Genomic DNA, 21,030 nt, shown 5'->3' on the forward strand with positions numbered 1-21,030 from the left:
TTTGTTTAACTGACCCTTGAGGCACAATATACACACAAATGAGGGGCTCCCTGATTCTATATAGTTACAGATTCTCTCCGAGAAACTTTTATCTGAGACCTCTGGGTGTGTTTCTAAATCAACAGATGATTTGTAAAAGTGACAAGGCTGGGCCTTTTTTTTTTAATCCACAAGACATAATTTTCTTAAGTAGCAAGGCCTTATTTGTCAGTTTTTCAAAGGAAAAAACTAACACATGAGCCGTTGTAGATGGTGAAAATCAGGTAATACTGAAGTTTATATATTGTTTATCTACTGCCAAATCAAAAGCGTATTTAGACATGCATAAGTAAACACTTCGTGCTAGTTCCCCTGCTTTAAAACAGAAAATAACACACGATTTCTGGGCACAGCTGCGCTTGCATTTGGACTTGGAAAACTTGACAAAGAAGGCGCAGGTCTGTGAAGGCTCAGTCACACTTCCTATTTTCTAGCCCTGCTGAGCACATCCCCAAGTATAGCCGTGTTTATGAAAGTCGAGTCAGGCCATCTCTGAGCCACCGCAGGCCAAGAATCTCCCGGGCTGTTCCTCTCTCTCACCCTGTAGAAAGCAAGGATTAGCAGACTCCGATGGCTCCCACGGACTTTCTACCGAGTCACACACCAAAGGCAGTCCTGTCTCAATGGACTGGGTCAGCCCCTCACTCCAGACAACCAGCATATACCGAGGAAATGCAATTTTGTAAAGTCACCCAGAAACTCTAGGAAGCCAAGAGTCAACAAATGTACCTTTGAGTTATTTGAACGGAGGGAACACCAGCTCCCGGCACGGCCCTCTCTCACGTGACCCGGGCCGTCTGTGTTAGCCTTTCACGGCCATTCTTAACAACAACGACAAAAACCACTAGGATTCAGGTCCCACGAGACTGTCTCATTACAGCCAGCTAGTTAGGTGAAATACAAGACTCTTTTCTTCTAGTTCAAACACAACATGGTTTGAGCATTTTCAAAGCTGGGAAGGGGCAAAAAAATAGAATAGAATAACTGTATACTGGTATGTAGAAAATATGTGTATTTCCCCTTTTTGGAAATCCCTACACGATAAACCTCTGTGGAGTTCCGATGTTCTGTAAACTGTAGGAATATAAAAAGCCAGGTATGCTCAGCCAAGGTTATACAAAACAACCGAATAGTGAATTCCTAGTGGTTAGCATCCGTGCAAGATAATTTCTGAAGGGCACACACAAAAGTAAACGTCTTCAAATCTGAGTAGACTTCTGTTTACTCAGTCCCAGGATTAGCCATAACAGTCTCCACGCTGGCATGCGTGAAGGGAACTCTAAATGCGCAGAGGACTCCTTTTAGAACGGGACACAGAGTTTTTGTAACCCTTTTACCAGTTTCATGTTCCCCTTTGCCAACTGACGGGGCATTTCTGGCATCTCTGTGCTCTCCATATAAAGCGAGCAGATGGCAGGACTGAGATCCAGCCCAATACGTGCCCTCCAGCAAAGGAAGAAAAAAATGCCTGTCTGGCAGGACGCATTGCCATATACAGGGATGTGACTTACTCATTAGGCATCCTCCTTGCCTCTGGTTGTGTCCAGGTATGGGTGGAGAGCATTTCTGCTCCAGGCTGTGTCCTCTTTTCTGTCGCTGAACACTGTAAAGGAAATAAAGCTTAGTGAAAGAGCAATCTGTCTTTTATGAAAATAAATGTCCCTTCAAGATACGTGATCAGCAAATAATAGCCAGACTCCTGTAGTAACTGCTGTGCCCTGTCCCACCAGCTCCCACCGTTTGAATACAAGGTCAGCCAACAATCCCTTCCATTCTTCCATTGTAGAAAGAGCCTAGAATAAACGAAGAGGTAATTCGCAACAAAGTAGCCCTTAATGTTAATCTATATTTATGGTCATTACCAGAATCGTAGATTCTTAGACCCCAAAGTCGTTAGATAGAGCACCAAACCCTCAGTGTCTAGGTGAAAAATGCAATGACCACATTTCTGAGGGAAAAATTAGGATAGAAAATGGCAACCAAAGCTCAGCCTAATAAATATAAGAATATTTTTGTGGCAGTCCTAACAGGATGTTTTGCGTCAAGAGAATTATCTCGGAAAATCTGGTATATTTAGTTAACGTAGACAGAATAGTTGAGCTTCTCGCCCTTGAAGCTCTGGAAATATTGAGATAAAGATCTTGCCAAGACAAATCTTCCCTTGTGATCATAAAGGTGTCTGTCTACTTTCACAGGTACACAACACGGTGGAAGACTTCCATCCAATAACCTGGATTCATTCATCATTTTATTCCATAAACATTTGACATTCCCCGTGGTTGTTATTTATTGGCCATTTCTTATACAATAGGCATTGCCCTAGACCTTTGTGCGTACATCAACTCATTCAGTTTCTATAACAACTCCGTGATGTGGGACTGTTACCTGCACGAGGTGGAAAAGGTTACCTAAGTTATCCAAGTTCACATTGCTAGAAAACAGTAATGAAGGGGGCCGAGATTTGAATCTAGGCTGATCTGACATTAATTTCGTCTTCCCGCTACAGCCCACGGTGTCTATCATGTCAAAGCCGGGGCTGCATTTGGAGAAGCTTCTACTCTCAAGGAGTTTACAAGTTAGCAAAGCAAATGCTGTATACGTTTTATTACCAGTGTAAACATTTTTTGAAGCAATATCTACATTTTGAGTTTTGCTCTTAGACTCGGGGGTGTGTCACACCTTTGGTGTTTTGGGAACTTAGACTAGAAAACACCAATTTCTTTGTTTCTCTGAATCTAAGTTGGCCTAAACCCAGTTCAAGTCAAAAATAATGTCATAAACAGAACACTCACTTAAAACTTTTTTTAAGGAGAATAATAATTATCACCAAAAGATGTGAAGCACACTATTATAAAACTGTAACTCTTATTCAGTGATTTTTATATAAATATGGTTGTGCAAATACTAACTGTCTCGTGCTGGGCAAACTATGATTTGCATAAAATAAAGTCACAGCATATATGATGTTGCAATTCAGCCTCCGCTAAAAAGGGGGTAATGTATTTACGCACTGCATGCATATCGGGACAAATGACTGGTATCGCCATCATGAAATAGACGTTTTATCATAGAGCAGAAATTCGCTATTTAAAAAGGTGAAATACAGGAGGAGCAGCATTCAGGAGCAATGTCATCCCGGAAGCAGCTTTGTAACGGCGACGCTCTCTCCCGCAGACAGTGGACAGGCCGAAGGACTGGTACAAGACGATGTTTAAGCAGATCCACATGGTGCACAAGCCAGGTACGTCTGTCACTGTGCTCTGATCGGGTCCCCGCGGGTTGAAGGACGTGTATGTATCCTCCCCCCTTCCGTGTAGTGTAGTGTCACCCCAAATGCCAAGATCCTAGCAAACTGCCTGGCTCCCACTCCTTCTTTTGAACACGCCTCCTCATATCACCCCTCAAATCACAGTCCCCGGTGCTCCTTCCTCACCCCTGATCTGCCAAGAAGCCTCTTAGGAGGGGGCCTTGAAGAGGTGCCAGGTGCTCTGGGGTCTTCGCTTCATCCTCCCTTCCCCACAGTCTGAACCAGCATGGTGCATTGCTGCTTACACACTCAGTTTTCCTCCGTCCGCCCGCGTCTGCTCCTTACCCAGAGAGCGAGCGTAGGTCGGTCTCACGGAGTCGACAGAGACAAAGCACTTGCTAAAGGAAAGTCATGACCCGGAAGAGAAGGCTCCCTGGGGAAGGGAGGTAAAGGGGCTGACCTTGGACACTGTGAAGAGGGCCACAGAGCAAACACGGCACAGACAGGTCAGGTCGAGCTGCAAGGGCCCCGCGACAAAACAATGCATGGGATTCCTAACCAATGTCCGTTGCGTCTCTGAAGTTCTGCTGTCTTCTTACGATATGGTGACGGAATCTGTACCACCATAATATTTATGTTTCGTTTTTCTAGATGATGACACAGACATGTATAATACTCCTTATACCTATAATGCAGGTAGGACGGGTTTGCTTGCTCACAATGCACATCCCACGCCCCGCCATGCTTGGGAGAACCTCACCATCACTTTCTCACCACTCTGAGTGCATGTCTTCCGTTGCCACAACGAGGAGGACGCTTTTCCCCTCCCCCTTTTCCTCGGGGCATGCATAACAAAAGGATTGATCTTTTCTCCTGGAAATGAGAACTAATACGCTTTTCTCACATTCGTTCCCACTGTCCGGTTTATGCTCAGCTTCAGGAATCTTTAACCCAAGTGTGAAGGCCAGCCTGAAAGAACAGACTGTACCGGGTACAAAATGAGATAAAGATCTCCTTTTATCAGCGGGCAGAGTGATTGCCATTGCATGAGATCTTTCAGACACACGCCACAAAAGACAAGTCCAGCACAGTGTTCTGTGACCTTGTCCATGCTTCTGCTCCAGAATGCAACCATTCATTGGAGGAGTTTTGAAAACCCCACTTTGCCGGCCGCTGTTCTGACTCAGAGTTGCCAGTGGTCATAATGGGCCGACTTCAATTCCGGGTTTTTCTACGTGTATCGGAGTGTCTTGGTATCTTGGGAAGTGGTTGCAGGTGAAAGTGAGGGAACCCCTTAGAAATGTTCCTCGTCATCACTTACTCCTAAATGTCACATCGGGGGATCCCACGCCGGGCTCCTCCCCCCGCTCAGCCTCAGGCTGCAACCACTGCGTGGTGTCTGTTTTTCCTTTCTCGGGAGCAGGCTCGGTGGGTCGGTCTCCCCTCCCCTTACACAGTGGCAGCCTCACCTGGGGTCCCCTTTCTGGCCTGGCCGTGAACTGCATGAGGGTCTCCCCTCTTGAGCACCTGAAGGCCAGCACACAGGCCCCTGACCTCTTGGGGATCCAGCTCGTGATCCCCAAAGACATATAGAGGGACAGCGAACAAAACAGAATAACAACAACGAACAGAACGAGCTTAGAAGTAACTAGACCTCTGGTTTTCTGACCCCCAATATTCCACTTGATAGCGGGGGCCCCACTAAGACTTGTATTCCTGGCCACTGGTACTCCAAACTCGGCTTGTTAAAAACAAAATTCAACTGAGTACATTTGAAAGATCTCATTGGCTTTGGTCAGTGATTTGGGACTCGGGCAGCATCCTCCAGCAGATAGAGAGGAGCTCCGAGGAGCTGCACCAAATGAAAGACGTTCTAGGCAGAAGGGGGCAGAACACGGGGGTCCTACCAGGTGAAAAGGCAGATCGGTCACTGAGATGGCGTTCCCTTAGGGGGCGGCAGGAGCCTGTCGAGCAGATGACCCGACTAGTGCTGGCCAGGTGACTCCTGATGGGCTGGTTCAAGATTCCATTTCCGGGCGAGGCCTAAACCGTCCTTAAGTCTGGCTTGGCGAGGTGCGCTGTGCCTCAACAACTCCATCGGGGGCCTGTGGCCCTGCCTTTACCGAGCCCGACAACGGCAGCCAGACTGCGGAGTCCGGGCAGAACAATGCGGCAGGCATCAAGTCTTCCTCTGTCACGGCAGTTGGCCCGGGACTTCGGGAGAAGATAACACGGAAACAGACTTAGCTCAAAAGACTGAGGTGGCAGGAACTTCAGAATGCTTGTCATTGTTTTTTCATATCAGTGTTTTGTATCCATTAGTAATTAGTAAATCAGACACTTTTACATATAAGCTCGCAGAGCTCTTTAGAGAGAGTGTTACCATTTAATCAGTAGGCAGAGCGGCTGCAACCTGTCTCTGCCCTTCCTTCTAACCTTGCTCCCGCTGCTGTCTGTCTGTCTGTCTTGCTCTTTCCGCCCCTTTTCTGATTCTGTGCTGTCTCTGCCACGCTCATCAGGGCTGACTGTAGTGCCATAGGTCCCACAGTGTGTCCTCTGGCCAAGCCGCTATCTTCCCCTCCCAGAATCCTTTAATCCTCAGTGTATATCGTCTCCATTCGGCCTTGATCATATTGCCGACTATTTTTGATCATAGTTCCATTTGTGTCTCATTTCCCACATGCGCTATGAGCTTATGAAGGGATTCTGCTTCCTAAAGCCTTGCACAGCACATGTATAACTGGCTCAGGATTTTGTTTGATTGCAATTAACACGTCCCTTATCATATGTAAATCAGAGCTTTTAAAGTAACAGAAGCTATCTGGAAAGGATTCTGTTAAGTATTTTTAATCTTCCTCTGAAATCTTAACTATGTCATTAGTTTATGTTATCCAGGAAAAACCTTGCTGAATAACTGTAAGTTATTCCCAGTGCTAGTCTGAATTAATACTAATTCTAAAATAGTTGACAAAGATTTACTGTAATCAATGCTTGTGTACAGAATACAGTAATAACAAATTAACACATTAATAAAGATCAATAAATTAATGATATTAACATATCACTAAAGATCATACTGCCCGATGCATGCATGGTGACTATGCTTGTTGATTATTAATTTTGGCAAAAATCATTGGATAGTTTATGGGTTACAAACAATTTGATGCACTTTTAAAACGTCATTTGCTCCTGTTTTGTTCTGTTGTGTCGTGTTTCGCGATAGGCCTGTACAACTCGCCCTACAGTGCTCAGGCACATCCGGCCGCGAAGACCCAGACCTACAGGCCCCTCTCCAAAAGCCACTCGGACAACGGCGCCGCCGACACCCTGAAGGACGCGGCCGCCCCCGCCCCCGCCCCGCCCCCACAGGTTCCCCCTCCAGTCCCACCGCTGCGGCCAAGAGATCGGTCTTCAACAGAAAAGTAAGTGATTGCCTCCCAAAGTGGCCTCTACTTAGAACAGTATAAGGAAAGAGGCACATGGTCTTCAATAGAAGAATTGGTGGAGATACTGTGTGGATCATGTTATTAGTCATTGCATGTACCATGTATTGAGATTATAGTAAACCCTTTCCTCTATTGGGATTATATAGCAAGTTTGGTTCATAGGATTGCAGTACCCTAAGGTAGACCTGACGTAACGTGGGCACAATCTCTGCTTTTTAATCAATAAATGCGTCCAAGAAGACAAATAAATAGAAATAATTGACCTACTCCCTTTGGCATAGCAGGTCAGAGATTATGCAGTTAATTTTCAGTTTCCTCAGGTTTGAAGTGTTAGGCCTATTAATAAGTTCAAATTCCCCTCTGATACACAAAAATATCCTTTTGAAAGCAGGAAGGTTATTCATACGTTATAAATAAGGCATTCGTTAATAAGTGTCTCCCTGTGACTCATTTCCATCAGTGTTTAGAGATGATAGCAATTTTCATTTTCCCACTGAAATATTTTTGTAGAAACTATTCTCACAAAAATAAACACACTTGTAGTGTGCCACTTAGAAATCATGATGACTGGCGATCCTACTCACAGGGAACCTTTCCTGAGCGTTTGCTATGAGCCACGCACTAGGCAAAGCATTTTCCCTCTATTATATCATTTAATTCTGAGAACAACCCAATGAGATATGTATGTTTTATTTTAAACCCATGAAAATGGGCACAAAGTATATGTGAGAAGATTCTCATTTTAATACCAATCTTATCACGGTGAAGTACATGTGTACAACCGTGATGTCTTAAATTTGACATCTTTGTCAAATTTGGCTAGAAATAATTGTCTAGACGTAAACGGTGTATCTGCCATAAAAAAGACCCAAAATTAACTCAGATTTAAATGTGTCATTTGCTCCGTGTGTTCCATAAAAATAAATCTCTCGTCAGGAAATGCGCTAACCTCTTAACTTCTGGAGGGCTTTCATATACGTTGTCTTGTATAACGCTCACAACACCTCTTCTCAACATTACTCATCAATATGCTAGGAAGCCAGTCCTTGACTCTAATTCTTTGGCTGCCTAGGGCACTTCTATTTCCAGCTCACCATGGAGTCCAATTCCACCCCATTCCATGGGTCAGAACTGCCCCCAACAATAGTCATAAAATCCTGCTTTCTCAAAAGTGACCCCCCAGGAAGCTTTCTTTAGCCCCCAAAAGCTACGTAAAAATCTCTGCTTTTGGAGTCCTTCTGTGACCACTTCTTGAAGGACGTTAGTTCGGGAGAAAGCTGGTTCCAAGGTCTCCAATGAGTCTGGTTTTTCAAAAGCAGTATCAATGGAGGATCGCCCATCCCCACAGTTTGCTCCCACAGACGGTAACCCAAGTGATACTTCAGTACTTTTCACACACTATGATGCCATTTGCGAGATAAACAAGATCAAACATGGCATGTGCACGACTCCTTGTCACTTTGAATCAAGGATGCCGGGTCAGAGCGGCAGGATAAACTCATGTAACTTCCTGGAGCGTAACCACCACTCACCCTACACACAGGCATACGCAGCTGCTTTTGTGTGGGACCCAAGGGTTTACGAAGCAGATCACAGGCTATATACCCACATCCCTTGTGTGAGTGTTCGAGCCAAAGGAAAAAAATCATTGTATGAAAAAAAAGGAGGAACACATAATATGAAATAAATGACTTTCATCAACTCTCTTATGTCAAATGCGGTATTTTGGTCAGATCAGCTTTTCAACCTGTGCAACTTTTTTTGTTTCATCTGTACTAAAACGAACTTTGCAAACAGCGAGGAGTTATACACAACGGTTCAAAACGTAGAGAATTATTTTCATGAGCAATTTGTTGGTTATTTCCAGACATGACTGGGACCCTCCCGACAGAAAAGTCGACACAAGACGATTTCGGTCCGAGCCGAGAAGTATTTTTGAATACGAACCCGGGAAATCTTCGATTCTGCAGCACGAAAGACCAGTAAGCACTTGTCACTAAACAGGATGCCAGTTCTCTAGGCTTCCTGGGTTCTCCCATAAACCCGAATGTCGTATCGTTTGGCAATTTTTGTCACAAAGGTAACTTCACTATTTGGCGTTATTTAGAAATCATGTCATTTGGCATTGTGATGTGTGAACCTGGTTTCAGAGTTGAAGATGCAGTCTCTCTAATTTGTTTTGTCCTTGCAGACTAAACGTAGGACTTATTTACATAGAACTGTAGCTATGTCCAATCAGAGCCCTGAGCTGGGTTTTTTAAAAATAAGGAATGGCACTCATAAATGCAACACTGAATTGCTTGTCTATGTTCCTAATGAGAAAAAAAACATTCATTAACCTCTTTGCTACAATTGAGACCCAGGCAGTTCCTTTTCGTATAGGTTTATTAATATTTCTCCGGCTTCAGGGGAAATGTTCCAAAGGCCTTTTTTATAACAAGCTGTTTTAATTGATTCTTATTAAATCTCTCTCAGGTTACCAAGCCTCAAGCTTCCTGATTGGTTGTCAGTCTAATGGATCAAGATTCTAATCTAATTAACTTTGCAGTATTGTACGATTATTTAATCGTGTACGAATGGAAAGATACATAGGCTGGAAAGAAACCATGTGCTTCCCCAAAGTGCAGGTTAACACGTAGGCTCCTCCTCAGCCCTCTTTGTTTTTAGGTCCCCAGCCTTCCTCCCTGCGCCCTTTCTCCTCATTGGTCGGGGCTCTCAGGATCTCATGAAACTGCAGTTCCTCTGCATCTCTGTCAAAATCTGCTTCCAGAGGAACAGCTGATCTCATTTGCATGTGCTCTCTGCCTTGCCTTAAAAAGAATTCTTATGAGCAGGAAGGCCTTTCCTTGGTGAGATCCTTTAAGAGCGTCCAGGAAACCACGCCATCGTCCATAAGGCAGGGCCAGCCCTGAACTTTCGCTGGAAACCCTGGGCACACCACACCCAGTGTGAGCGTCCTCGATTTTGCTTTTGAAACCCCGTTTTTATAGTTATGTTCTTGAGAAACATGTTCAAAAACCTTATCATCTTACCATTCATACGTGGTATGTTTCTAAGCCTTTTTTTTTTTGCCTTTCTTCAAATAACCCCTGTAGAGTAACAGAAAAGCTGAGGGAAAAGGCAACATCACTGATTTTGCAGGCTCCACTGCAAACTTATTTACCAGATGTGATCGGGTATCATGATCTCTAGGATGAGAACTGAGCGAGTCACGATGTCACCGTTCTACAAAATGGAAAACAGCAGCGTGATTATGCAGAATAATGAGTCTCGTATTTAAATGTGCATACCAAAACTTTAATGATCGTTCTAACAATTCATGATGCTCTTAGGACAATGAATGCTGAAACTATATTGATAGCTGTGATCGATGCGGCGTCAGGAAATAGGACTGGTTTTAGAAGCTTTCCCATCAGGCCGTTTCTATTGTGACTCATTCGACAAGGTTACTGAGCACCAGCTGTGCGCCCGACATTGTATTAGGTGCTAGGGACACAGTAGTGAACACCATACCGTCTCCACCTCGAGGAACTGCGAGTCTATCATTTCATGGATGTTCAGGGCAGACCCGCACTTCTGGAACTACACCATCTGCTATGTGGTGGAAACAGGCACACCCAAAGACCCTTCCTTTGCCCCCTGAACAGCTCGTCCATGGGCTGAATCATCTGTCATTGTGACCGAAATTCCCACATTGCTCATATCGTTGGGCTCAGGCTTTGAAGTCCCCACTTTTCAAATAGCAACAACAATAATAATAATGACAACCACAATAGCTTTAGATCTTCATTGAGCACTTACTGTGTGCCAGGCCCTGTATGCGGTCATTGGTGCCTTATCTCACGTAGTGAGCCTGACAACCTGTGAAGTAGATACGTGGCACTTCCATTTCACAGGTGAAGAGATAGAAGCACACAGCCAGCGACTCTGCTGGTGGGTCTTGGGGCCAGGCGCGCGCCCCGGCCGACTCATTCCCAGCGCAGTCAATCACAACCTTACGGTTGCATCACCAGGATTAGGCAACACACTTAGCTAGTGGCCATTATCACCTCCACTTGATTATTCCACTATTTTGCAGTATAACTTAGTTTATTTGCTGACTCATAATAACTTAGTGCACTTGATTGATTTAAGCAGAAACCTGGGCCCTGAATAGTTAAGACCCAAGACCGGGATGCTCAACGGTTCTGAGAAGAGGAAGATCTGGAGTGTGGGTTTAGCGGGAGGATCGGGCATGGCTGAGTCTCTGCAGCCAGGGGAAGGGACCTAAATGCGTGGAAGGGACCGGGAATGGCTATCTTATAAAGAAATGGGAAGAACCAAAACTTTTATCTTTCCTAAAGGACAGTTGTGCCGAGGGCCAGTCTGACCGGAGCTAGTTCTGTGTGTCATTACGGCCAGGGCTGTTATTAGGGGACTAGGCTTTTATCTCTGAGTTGTTGTTGTTAACCCTGAAGTCGTTCTGATTGCCTTTTACACCAGAAGAAAGAAGGAGGGGGAGGGTGGGCGGAGCGCAGGGCGGTGCTGCAGACCCTGGCTGTGCCCTGACGCGGGTCACGTGAGCGGCTGGGGTGTCTGGAGCACGCGAGGGGCGGAGCGTGCGCAGCAGGCTTGCCGAGGGAGAGCAATGCGGAGTGAACCGGGCGGCCAGGGTCTCGAGGCGCCCTAAGTGCGCTCTCACGTCCTTTCGCTCCGAGGTGGCGTGGGAGCGGTCTTCTGCCCTTTGCAGAGTTCGCTCTACGTGAATCATAAACAGCTAGGTAATTAGCTGTTGTCCTTTCCAGTTCTTAGATGACTCCTCCATCTGCCCAGTTTCCCCAGATGTCATCTGGGAATGACATCTCTCCCAACGGCCTCAAAGCCCTGCCCACCAGCGCAATGCGGCCAGCACCCCTCTGAGCGGGTCCTCAGCTGCATTGCTGCCCCTAGTTGCGTGGCAGGCGATGGATTCATTTCCCCGATTCTTCCATCTTTATCATTTCCCCTGCTCGAAACTTCCTTCTGCCTCTCAAGTATCTTTACGGCAAAACCAAAACCCCTTATACAATCTATGGGAAACCTTGTGGTCTGGACCCCAGGGACCTCTCCAGTCCCCTGGCGCCTCCTGCCCTTCCCGCCTCACTCACCCACCCACTCACTCACTCACTCACTCACTCACTGAGCCGTGTTCCAGCTCTACTGAGAGCTGTCAGTCCCTTCCCCACCAGACCTTTGCGCAGGCTGTGCCCTTGGCCAGGGAAGAGCTCTCCACCACTTCCTCTCCTCTCACCACCCCCCACACCCTGCTGACCCCTCAACTCCAGGTGCAGAGCACCCCCTGCTGTCACCACACTGAACTGTACTGTGCTCTTGTCTGCCTCCCTCACTAGACTTGAAGCTCCTGAAAGGCAGGGACCATGTCTGGTGCACCAGCGGTATCCCCAGCACCTAGCACGTTGCCTGGCACGTGGTCGGTGTTGAGCGAATATGCCTTTAATTAATACGGGAATGAATGAATGAATGAATGAGCATAGGTGTTACCCTTGCCATGTGTGGGTACCGTTGGTGAGACCGACTCCCCGTCCTGTTGCTTATCTGTGCAGACTGCATCCACACACACACAAGGGCGTCGACGCACTGCTTCCAATAATTATAGTTCACTAATTCCATGGGTCTCTGGGGACAGCGCAGAGCAGGGGCAGGGCTGTGTAAATAAAAGTCCTTCCCCAGACTCTGGCCAAAAGGATATGCTTCTTCCTTGGAAATACTTGGAATATGCATTTACATTCTTTAAGATGAAAGTAAAAGTGAATGCAATTTTTTAAAGTGCACAGATATGCATTTGACTATAAGTTTAGAAATGCTGATTAAATAGGCATAGTGTTTGATCTCAGAAAGTACTCTGCCCTCACCAGGAATCTACCCTCAGTTGACTTAAACCACAGTTTATCCCAGGAGGCAATCACACAAACTCTCTCACTTGGATTACCTCAATAGAAACTTTCCCATCTGGACTGGATATGTTTATAGGTGAGCCACATTAAAATAAAACAAATTTACATAAAACACTTATCTAAGACCTCTCTATGCTTGATAAAAGTGGAAATAACATGAAGATGTTACCTTTCTATGTGATAACTAATGCAGGAAGGAATAATCATTGAAAACACCGTGTAGCATTGATATGCAATTAAGCCCTCAGGGAAAATTGGCAGAGAGCAGGGTGATAGATAGTCTGCCCCCGCATTCTGTACTGTATCACAGGAATACATTTCTGTCTATCAGGATTTAGTACATCCGTCTTTATGCAGTTTCTTCAGGAGGAAGTCAGAGCGGAGCTGTACCCGCGGTTAAATGCATGTATTTGTTTAGTTAATGTGCTGCCCTCTGCTGTTCAGTGTTTTTAAAGTAAATTTGTTTCCTCTGAGAGAAATTTCTGTCTCCCTTTAGGCAAACGAAAACTGTGCTTGAAAGCAGAGATCATTAAACCAAGAATTAACCATGCTTTTAAAGAATATAACATTAGAAACAGTGAGACTTGGAAAAGCTAACGTTTAGTTTTTTCCGTGGAAGAATTACTAGGCCTCTGTAGACGGAACAAAATTTGCTGAAACACTCTCTCTGGTGTCATTTGCTGCAAGAATCAGCTCCAGCGTCCCTGGCCCCTGAAACACGTACAGGCCGCAGCTCTTGTTTAAATGCGTGTGTTTTCTCACTGAGCTCCACCAGCCACAGGCTCTGTGACAGTGGTGCAAGCTGTTGTGCAAACATGTAGTCACATCACGCCTTTGTCACTTACGTCCCATCCTAAACCTTCCCCAGGGCTGCTAAACAGCTGTCGTCACGGTAATCGCTACACACGACGGGTAACTTAGACCCTTCCACTATTTGCTCTGACATCTCAACTTTTCTGTCCCTGTCTATAGCTACCATTATAACCTCCCATTACAACATATTGAAAGAAAAAGCACATCTCTCAAAATACTTTGGATATAATTGATTAATAAATACAGATTGTATATTATTCACAACACCATTGCAAAAAAAATCAGTAAAACACTTTGACAAGCTAATCTCAAAGTAATGGTTTCTCTTTGAATATGGACTGTCTCAAGGCACCCAACATCACACAGACGGCGCCCTCTCCTGGCCAGGGGCAATGGCGTCCAGGGAACTGAAGGGGTTTTCGTCTCACTTGAAATACTGCTGTCCGACTGCACCGTGTTTAACTAGCGCCATGTAGTAATTATCAAAGAAGTAACTGTATGTAGAACTTCCAGCATCCATTTTTAGTAGAAAAATAACAGCCCAAACCTACCTGGTCAGGCACGAATTATCGGAAACCCTGAGGACGGCTGGGGAAAGCAAATGCTCTGTGACTGTTTCTTCTCTTACTAAAGTCATTGTGTGTGTTTTGTTCAAACTGTTTATGTTAATACTCTTGAGTTTTTCTATCTCAAATACAATATTCGGAAACCACTGAAGCGGAGCAAGTCAATTGTAAAAGTTGGCTTTTTCACTCTAAATTAGCGTGTCCACCAAACCAGGGTAGGATTTTCTCCCTCACCCTCTCCCCAGCCCGAAGCTACCGCAGGGCTGTGAAGAAACACCCAACCCCATCCAAATCCATTTCCGTAGCTGTGAGTGGACAACAAAAGGGTGATATTTGGGGTCTCCCCTAAAACGTGACCGTTCTTCACTCTCTGGGAGGCTCCTTGTCTTCACATCCTTTCCGTGGTACCAACCATCCCCAAGTGACCCCCCCATCCCCCAGGGACCCTCGCGTCTCACCTAGGGCTGCTGCTGTGTCTCCTCCATTCCCCCAAGAGCCTCTGTGCCATGAGTCAGCTTCTCCCCCCCCTCTTTCTTACAGCCCCCTCTCCCTACAACTCCGACACCTGTTCCAAGGGACCCCGGCCGGAAGCCTAGTTCTATGTCACCACACGGAGAAGTCGCTGGTAGCCCCTCCCCTCCGCCCAGGAGCGGGCTCCCCACACCAGGCCCGAGCACCCCGGCTCTCTCTCCCATCTGGGTGAGCTCCTTCCTTCCCTCCCGTCCCTAACACCTGTCTGTCGGGAAGATCAGGCGCGGTCCTTGCTCTGCGGAGGCTGGGACCCTCAGAGGCTGGCTACTCACCTCTACCCCGCCTCGCCGCCCCTCTTCTTCCCCACCCAGACCCCAGGCTCTTCCCTCCAGGGGACCCCTAACAGCCCCCCAGCACCTCTCACTCCGCCCCCCCCACCCTGTATCTCTCCCCACCTTCCCCCTCTCCCACCTCCCCGACTCTCCACCTGCCTGCCTGCACCCGAGTGACCTGTCTGCACCTGCTGCAGACTCACCTGCAGGGACCGGTGAGGGCCAGCGCGGGGCGGTGACCCACCCAGAAGGGCCCCGTGGGGACCGAGTGGAGCCCACTTTAATGTCCTTCTCGCTGTCGCAGACCGTTCTGCATGGTTACTGCCTCAAGCTGAGGAGAAAGCGCAGAAACGGTGGGGAAAAACGGGCCTAAGCGATGATGCCCCGAAGCGCATCTGCACTCCTGGTTTTGCTCCCTTTGCTCTGCTCCCGGGGCTCTCGGCCAGCCGGAGGCTGCGGGATGAGAGGGGTGCCTGCGGCCGGGCGTGAGCGCGCGTGTCTGGTCCCCGCAGGGCGCCCCCTCCCTCCTCTCAGTTGCCTTTTCCTCCCTTTTCCTTCCCGTCTGCTCCCTCCAGCCTGACCGCGTCCGTCCAGATGACATAGATTTAGAAAATGAGCCCTGGTATAAATTCTTTTCAGAACTGGAGTTTGGACGCCCGGTAAGTGAGGCTAGACTCTTAACTCTGAGAAAATTAGGGGAATGTTGTTTGACTTACAAAACGCATCGTCCTCATCGGAAGGGAGAGGCATCGAGCGTACACGCAGATACGCAGGTTTGGAGCGGCTTAGCCCGCAGTCGCTTCTGTGGGAGACGGACCCCCGCTACATTGTCTTTCTTCACCACACTCTCGTGCACTAGGATTACTGTGTGTCCGTGCAAATTCAGAGTGACAGGTTTCTAGGCCTGTGCTTGTTCACAGTCCATTTTGGTCCAGTTCACTCAGAAGAGCACTGTGACGTTTTTAACAACAATAATGACTATCACTAGAGCCCCTGACTGCTGAAGACCCTGTAAGCGCCTGGAGACTGCCGGGCCTGTGGTCAGAGAGTCCTCACCATGTCTCTCTAATGAGAGGAAACCAAAGACCCGACGGGTCATATGTTAAGCACAGCCCCACCAAACACACAGACACAAAACCTCTGGGCAATTTCCACTATAATGCACGGCCAGAATATTCCCACCATAAAACACCTCGTCTAAAACACCTTAGGGATATAAGGGAAGGGGGGGAATAAGGAAACTCCGTGGGCCTTGATTTCTAGTTGCTACTGAAAGTCACCAAACCGCCACCAAAGGTGGGCCTTACGAGAACCACTCAGTCTGTTGGGCATAAAGAGTCAACCCAGGCCTCAAATAACAATTTCCTTGATCGACTCAGGTTTTATTGGGGAACTCTAGCCACCGACTGTGGTGCGTCTGCAGGGTGTCAGTTACATTTTTTGTTATATTTTACTGGTGTTTCTGAATTTTAAACTCTCAAAGGACATACTGATTATTATTACACTGCACAGACTTTTATTAAAGATCAGTGAGTACATCATTCTTTTGCCATATCATACATAGGCTGATTTATATGCTTATACACTAAACCGCATTTTTCTCCACTGGTGGTCCTGGTTGTCCCTTCTCTCCATTAAAACACAAAGAAAACTAGGTTAGGGTCCTATCTTATTGAACTGGACCAAAAGTGACTGTAAATGAATATAAACCAAAGAATTTTTCCTAGACTTTCTATGCCTGGTAGGAAGAATATTGTCTCCCATTTTTTTCTAATTTGCACCCAAATCGTCACCTAAATATATTTTATTTCAGAGAAAACAAATTCCTTAACTTTCTTTTTATATGTATTGTTATTCTTTTTTGGGGGGGATGTTTTTTATTTATTTATTTTCTAGAGAGGGAAGGGAGGGAGATAGAGAGAGAGAGAGAAACATCAATGTGCGGTTGCTGGGGGTCATGGCCTGCAACCCAGGCATGTACCCTGACTGGGAATCGAACCTGCGACACTTTGGTTCTCAGCCCGCACTCAATCCACTGAGCTACGCCAGCCAGGGCTACATGTATTGTTATTCTTGATTAGACAGCTTGTAGGGACTCTACCAATTTCTATTCTGAGCCTGAGTCACCAACATTTTTCTATAATCACTTCCAGCCACGCAGGGAAACTCACCAGCATGCTGTCCACTTGCCTGCCTGCTCTTTCAGTGTCTCCTTAATAACCCTGCAGTCCTCTGTGCCTCGAGACTAGGAGTGCTCGTTTGATGGGACGAAACGCATTGCTAAATACCCTAACCAAACCACCCGCCCCTGTGCCCAGTGCTCGCGAGTCTCTGCGGACCCAGCCCTCTCCCTCCCAGGCCACCCCCGTCGCGCTGCCTTCGCGTCACTCTGTGTGTGTACCCGATGCTGTCGTCACTCGGTTTCTAACTGTTGTCACCTTTTCCACATGTTCATTCCTTGCTGCCATTGACTCTCCTCCATTCCATCTCTGCACTCTGCTTCTGTGGTGCACCGACACCCAGCCTCCTAAAAAGGCTCTGGACTATGTGCAAGATCATTCTTCTGGTGTTTCCAACGAGGTAAAAGCAAATTATTCTCTCTTTTTTTTTTCCAGATTTCTCTCTTAGGACCTGTTACTGTGATTCTGAACATCTGTGTTTGACAGTTCACTGTAGTGTCTCAGCTATTTTTGAAAATCTGCCTTTGCATCATTATGTGATAACCAGTTTCACTCCTTGGACATTAATTGTACCAAAGGCCATTGGCTCTTTCTGAAATGGGGGTGAAGAATCGTTTCAGCCATAACTGAGCTGCGAGATTCAGCGCAGTCCTGGAATCCAGGAGTGTGATCATCAAAAATCAAAAGTAGGAGTCTTAGGGCGCATATGCAGCACCTGTTGTGATTAGACTAAAGCATCCCTTGGAGGCTTCTCAGAGCCATTTCAGCATCATGCATGGAGGTGCAGAATGACCCTTTAGATTCTTAGATAGTCAGATATTTATGCCCCATATATTCCTAAAATGCATTTTAATTCTTTCATTTTCTTAAATACAATTTGTGCATTTTAGCATCAGATAAAATCAAGAATAGGGCTGACCTGTATACCTGAAACTAATACAAAGTAATGTTAAATGTAAACTGTAATTGAAAAAAAATTGTTAAGCTAAAAAAAAAAGAATAGGGCTGACAAATAACTGGCACACATACCACAACTTTCCAGTTCCACACCCTTGACAGACATTACTAATCCTTCTCCACGCTGTAGCTCAGGCAGCCACTGTAATCTATCTCACTGGCATAGGACATGAAATGCATTTGCCACCTCTATTTAGAAATGTTCATGACCATCTGCTAGGAAAAAAAAATGCTCAGCAATGTAAAACTGTATTTGAATTAGTCCAAAAAAGGCACAAAAAAAAGGCAGAAATAATCCAGAGTCAAAGGTTTTTATGCTGCTCTTAGCAAAGAAAAATAAGACATTTTGGAAAGCAGACTTAGGACTCATCAATAACCAGCAAGAATGACAGTTTTGCTAAACATCAGCTCTATAAAAGCCTTCCTGTGGGAATTCTTAGGAGCAGCTAGGATGGTGTAAATAAACTGGTGAATAGTAGTTTCTCTGTGGTTCTAAGTAAATACAAAAACATTTAATAAATGTTTTACTTTCATTGAAAAGTCTTAACTCATTTAAGTATGTGCAACTAGAAAAAAAAATACAGCTAGTAGAGTGCCTATGCTGCAGGAAGTACTACTGACACATGCTGGTGAAAACTGGAATTGCAAGCACAGTTTCAAGGAAATAGCCAACTTGCTACAGATTCAATTTGCAATTCCAAATTATTTCCCCTGAGCTATGTATCAGAGTGTATGTTAAACAGAAGTAAGCAAAATATTTAGGTATTAAATTAAAAGTAAAATAGAATAATCAGGAACAGTCTGGGTTAGTGAATTCAGTCATTTCTAAACATGCATTTTTTTGTAGATGGGCATGTAATGTAAAGAAAATCAAATTCAACAAGCAATTCTATTTTTATGCTTTCCTCACATCTGAAGAAAGGGCATCATTTCAACATTTGAATAGCCCAAAATTTTACTTTGGAATTCAATTTGGTCAGATATTTCTTTCATATTCTGGTTACACATTTCTAGGTTGTTGTTTTTAAGGCAGCTGGTTCATTGAGAACTCAAATAGAATTTAGAGATCACTGTATCCAACTCCCTTATTTTTCAGTCAAGAAAAGTAGAGCTCAATTATTTTAGGAAGTAATCTTGCAAAAGCATATCCTGTCCAAAATCACACGGGTAGATGGTGGCAAATTAAAAATAAAACAGGTCTCTTAACCTTCACTTCAGAGCTATTTCCTTTATGCCACACTTCTTAGCACTTCCAAGAGATATCTATTTAGTGCTCAAATGGTTTTAGAAACAAGTTATGTACTTAATACTATTCCTTACTGACTATTGATTTCTGTTAAATTCCTGGGCTAACTATGGTAGAAACTTAATTCTGTGCATTCTGTATTGTGATGGTAGTGGTAACAAAAATCGTATAAAAAAGCACTTGGCTGATGGTTAAACTGATTTGCGGTTAATCTCTTTGGAGCTCTGAGGGGTGTTGTAGGACTCTGATAGCATATTAACTATGTTGTTAATTTCGTATCACGGCTTTTCAGAGTGCAAAAAGTACTTTGATAAGGTACTGCGTTTTGTAAAAATTGTAACTAATTAGACATTACCCTAGCTGCCATCAACTACCTAGTATCAAATGCCTAGAATATACCATGAACAAATTTTCTAATCCATAAATATAACCGAGAAACTGGAATTAATGAAGAACAGCTAAGGACTTCTAAGGAAAGTATAATCACATGATCGCTTAATAGAAAGAGTGAATGGATGCCTATACTTCATTAAAATGACCTTTGTTTAGGTCATTTTAAATGGTAAAATAATGGTGATTGTAACTACTCCGTAGATCATAATAGGTAAAATAGGTCACCTCTTTTCTGGAGACAGTTCCTGTTTCAGGATGAGTACCATTCATACAATCACATACAAAGTTTTCTCTTAGTCCTCGATGTAGACTTTTTACTGCTTTCTTAGAATTTAATACCGAATCTTTTCTTTTGAGCATACATAACAATCACACAATCCGTTTCCGTTTATTTTGGATTGTGGAAACCAACACAAGGAGGAATTATCATAGCTTCTTAGCCTGACTCTAAGACAAAAGGAAGTATAGAGCCTTTACTTTCTGTACAATGTTTTAATTCATATTACAGTATTATTTAGGCTCATCCCCAGTGGGAAATTCAGACTATTTGATCACTCTGGGGATGCTCTAGGAGTTCTCTGAAACTGACACTCCGAAAGATCAGCTGAGGTTGACCGCTGGCTGGCCCAGCACAGGGCATCCGTGCAGATGGAATGTTCTGGGGCTCTCTGGTGTTACTCTTCTGCAAACATGCACCATCAATATTTCTAAGCTGAAGTGTAAGCATCTGGTTTATTTAAGTAAATAAATAAATGCCTGCCTTCTTATTTAGTGTATATTTTTCCATTTTTCCAGTATGTGATTCATAGTTCAATGAGTTAAAATTATCTTGCAAACTTATCAGATCAGCAGGTCAAAGTTTTTCTAATTTTATATTTGTTGAAAACCTAAAAATCTAAGTGCTTTTTAGGAACTAAAATTTTTTGGATATGCTTTTTCTGCCTAACATGGAGGAAATATTCTCTTACAGAGGATGTTTTTTGTTTGTTTCTGGGCAAGATTCCATTCTCTTTAATAAGATGGAATTCAATGAAAATATAGCTGAATAGAAGCAATTTTAGAGTTTGTATAAAGGGGCTTGCCAGACTGATCTACATAAACAATCTTAAAATTATATACTAATATTTTAACTAGTTAATTGGTGCTAATTTACAAACAGAAGCTAAAGTTATAGAAATAGTTCTTGAAGTGTGGTTTAATTTTCACTAGTACTCTGGTAAAATATTTCTTAGTGGTAAGAAATTAAGAAAAACTGTCAAATTCTGCCTTTCTGGCTGACACTTACACATTCACATGGAAGAACATTTTCAAACTAGATTTTCTTCATCAGACCAATAAACATTTGTGACGAAATATTAATCACCAAATAACACCAAAGCCAAGACTACTTAGTATACATTTTCATGT

At 44.6% G+C, this 21,030-nt stretch overlaps 1 protein-coding gene across 11 annotated transcripts in view; it reads left to right on the forward strand.

The window, feature by feature from the left end:
* Nucleotides 1-21,030, forward strand: part of SORBS2 (sorbin and SH3 domain containing 2) — a 186,670-nt gene that overhangs the window by 124,993 nt on the left and 40,647 nt on the right. For 7 of the 11 annotated variants that reach the window (XM_045821519.1, XM_045821514.1, XM_045821512.1 and 4 more), the window contains 7 exons: nucleotides 3,214-3,280; nucleotides 3,938-3,982; nucleotides 6,510-6,708; nucleotides 8,600-8,714; nucleotides 14,585-14,743; nucleotides 15,423-15,506; nucleotides 17,371-17,427. In XM_045821519.1, coding sequence (XP_045677475.1) covers nucleotides 3,214-3,280; nucleotides 3,938-3,982; nucleotides 6,510-6,708; nucleotides 8,600-8,714; nucleotides 14,585-14,743; nucleotides 15,423-15,506; nucleotides 17,371-17,427 — 726 coding nt within the window. The remainder of the gene's footprint in view (nucleotides 1-3,213; nucleotides 3,281-3,937; nucleotides 3,983-6,509; nucleotides 6,709-8,599; nucleotides 8,715-14,584; nucleotides 14,744-15,422; nucleotides 15,507-17,370; nucleotides 17,428-21,030) is intronic. The other 4 variants (XM_045821520.1, XM_045821518.1, XM_045821517.1 and 1 more) reach the window with 2 other exon arrangements.

The sequence above is a fragment of the Phyllostomus hastatus genome, unplaced genomic scaffold (assembly GCF_019186645.2).
Source record: "Phyllostomus hastatus isolate PE091 unplaced genomic scaffold, TTU_PhHast_1.1 phas_scaffold_46, whole genome shotgun sequence".
NCBI lineage: Eukaryota > Metazoa > Chordata > Mammalia > Chiroptera > Phyllostomidae > Phyllostomus > Phyllostomus hastatus.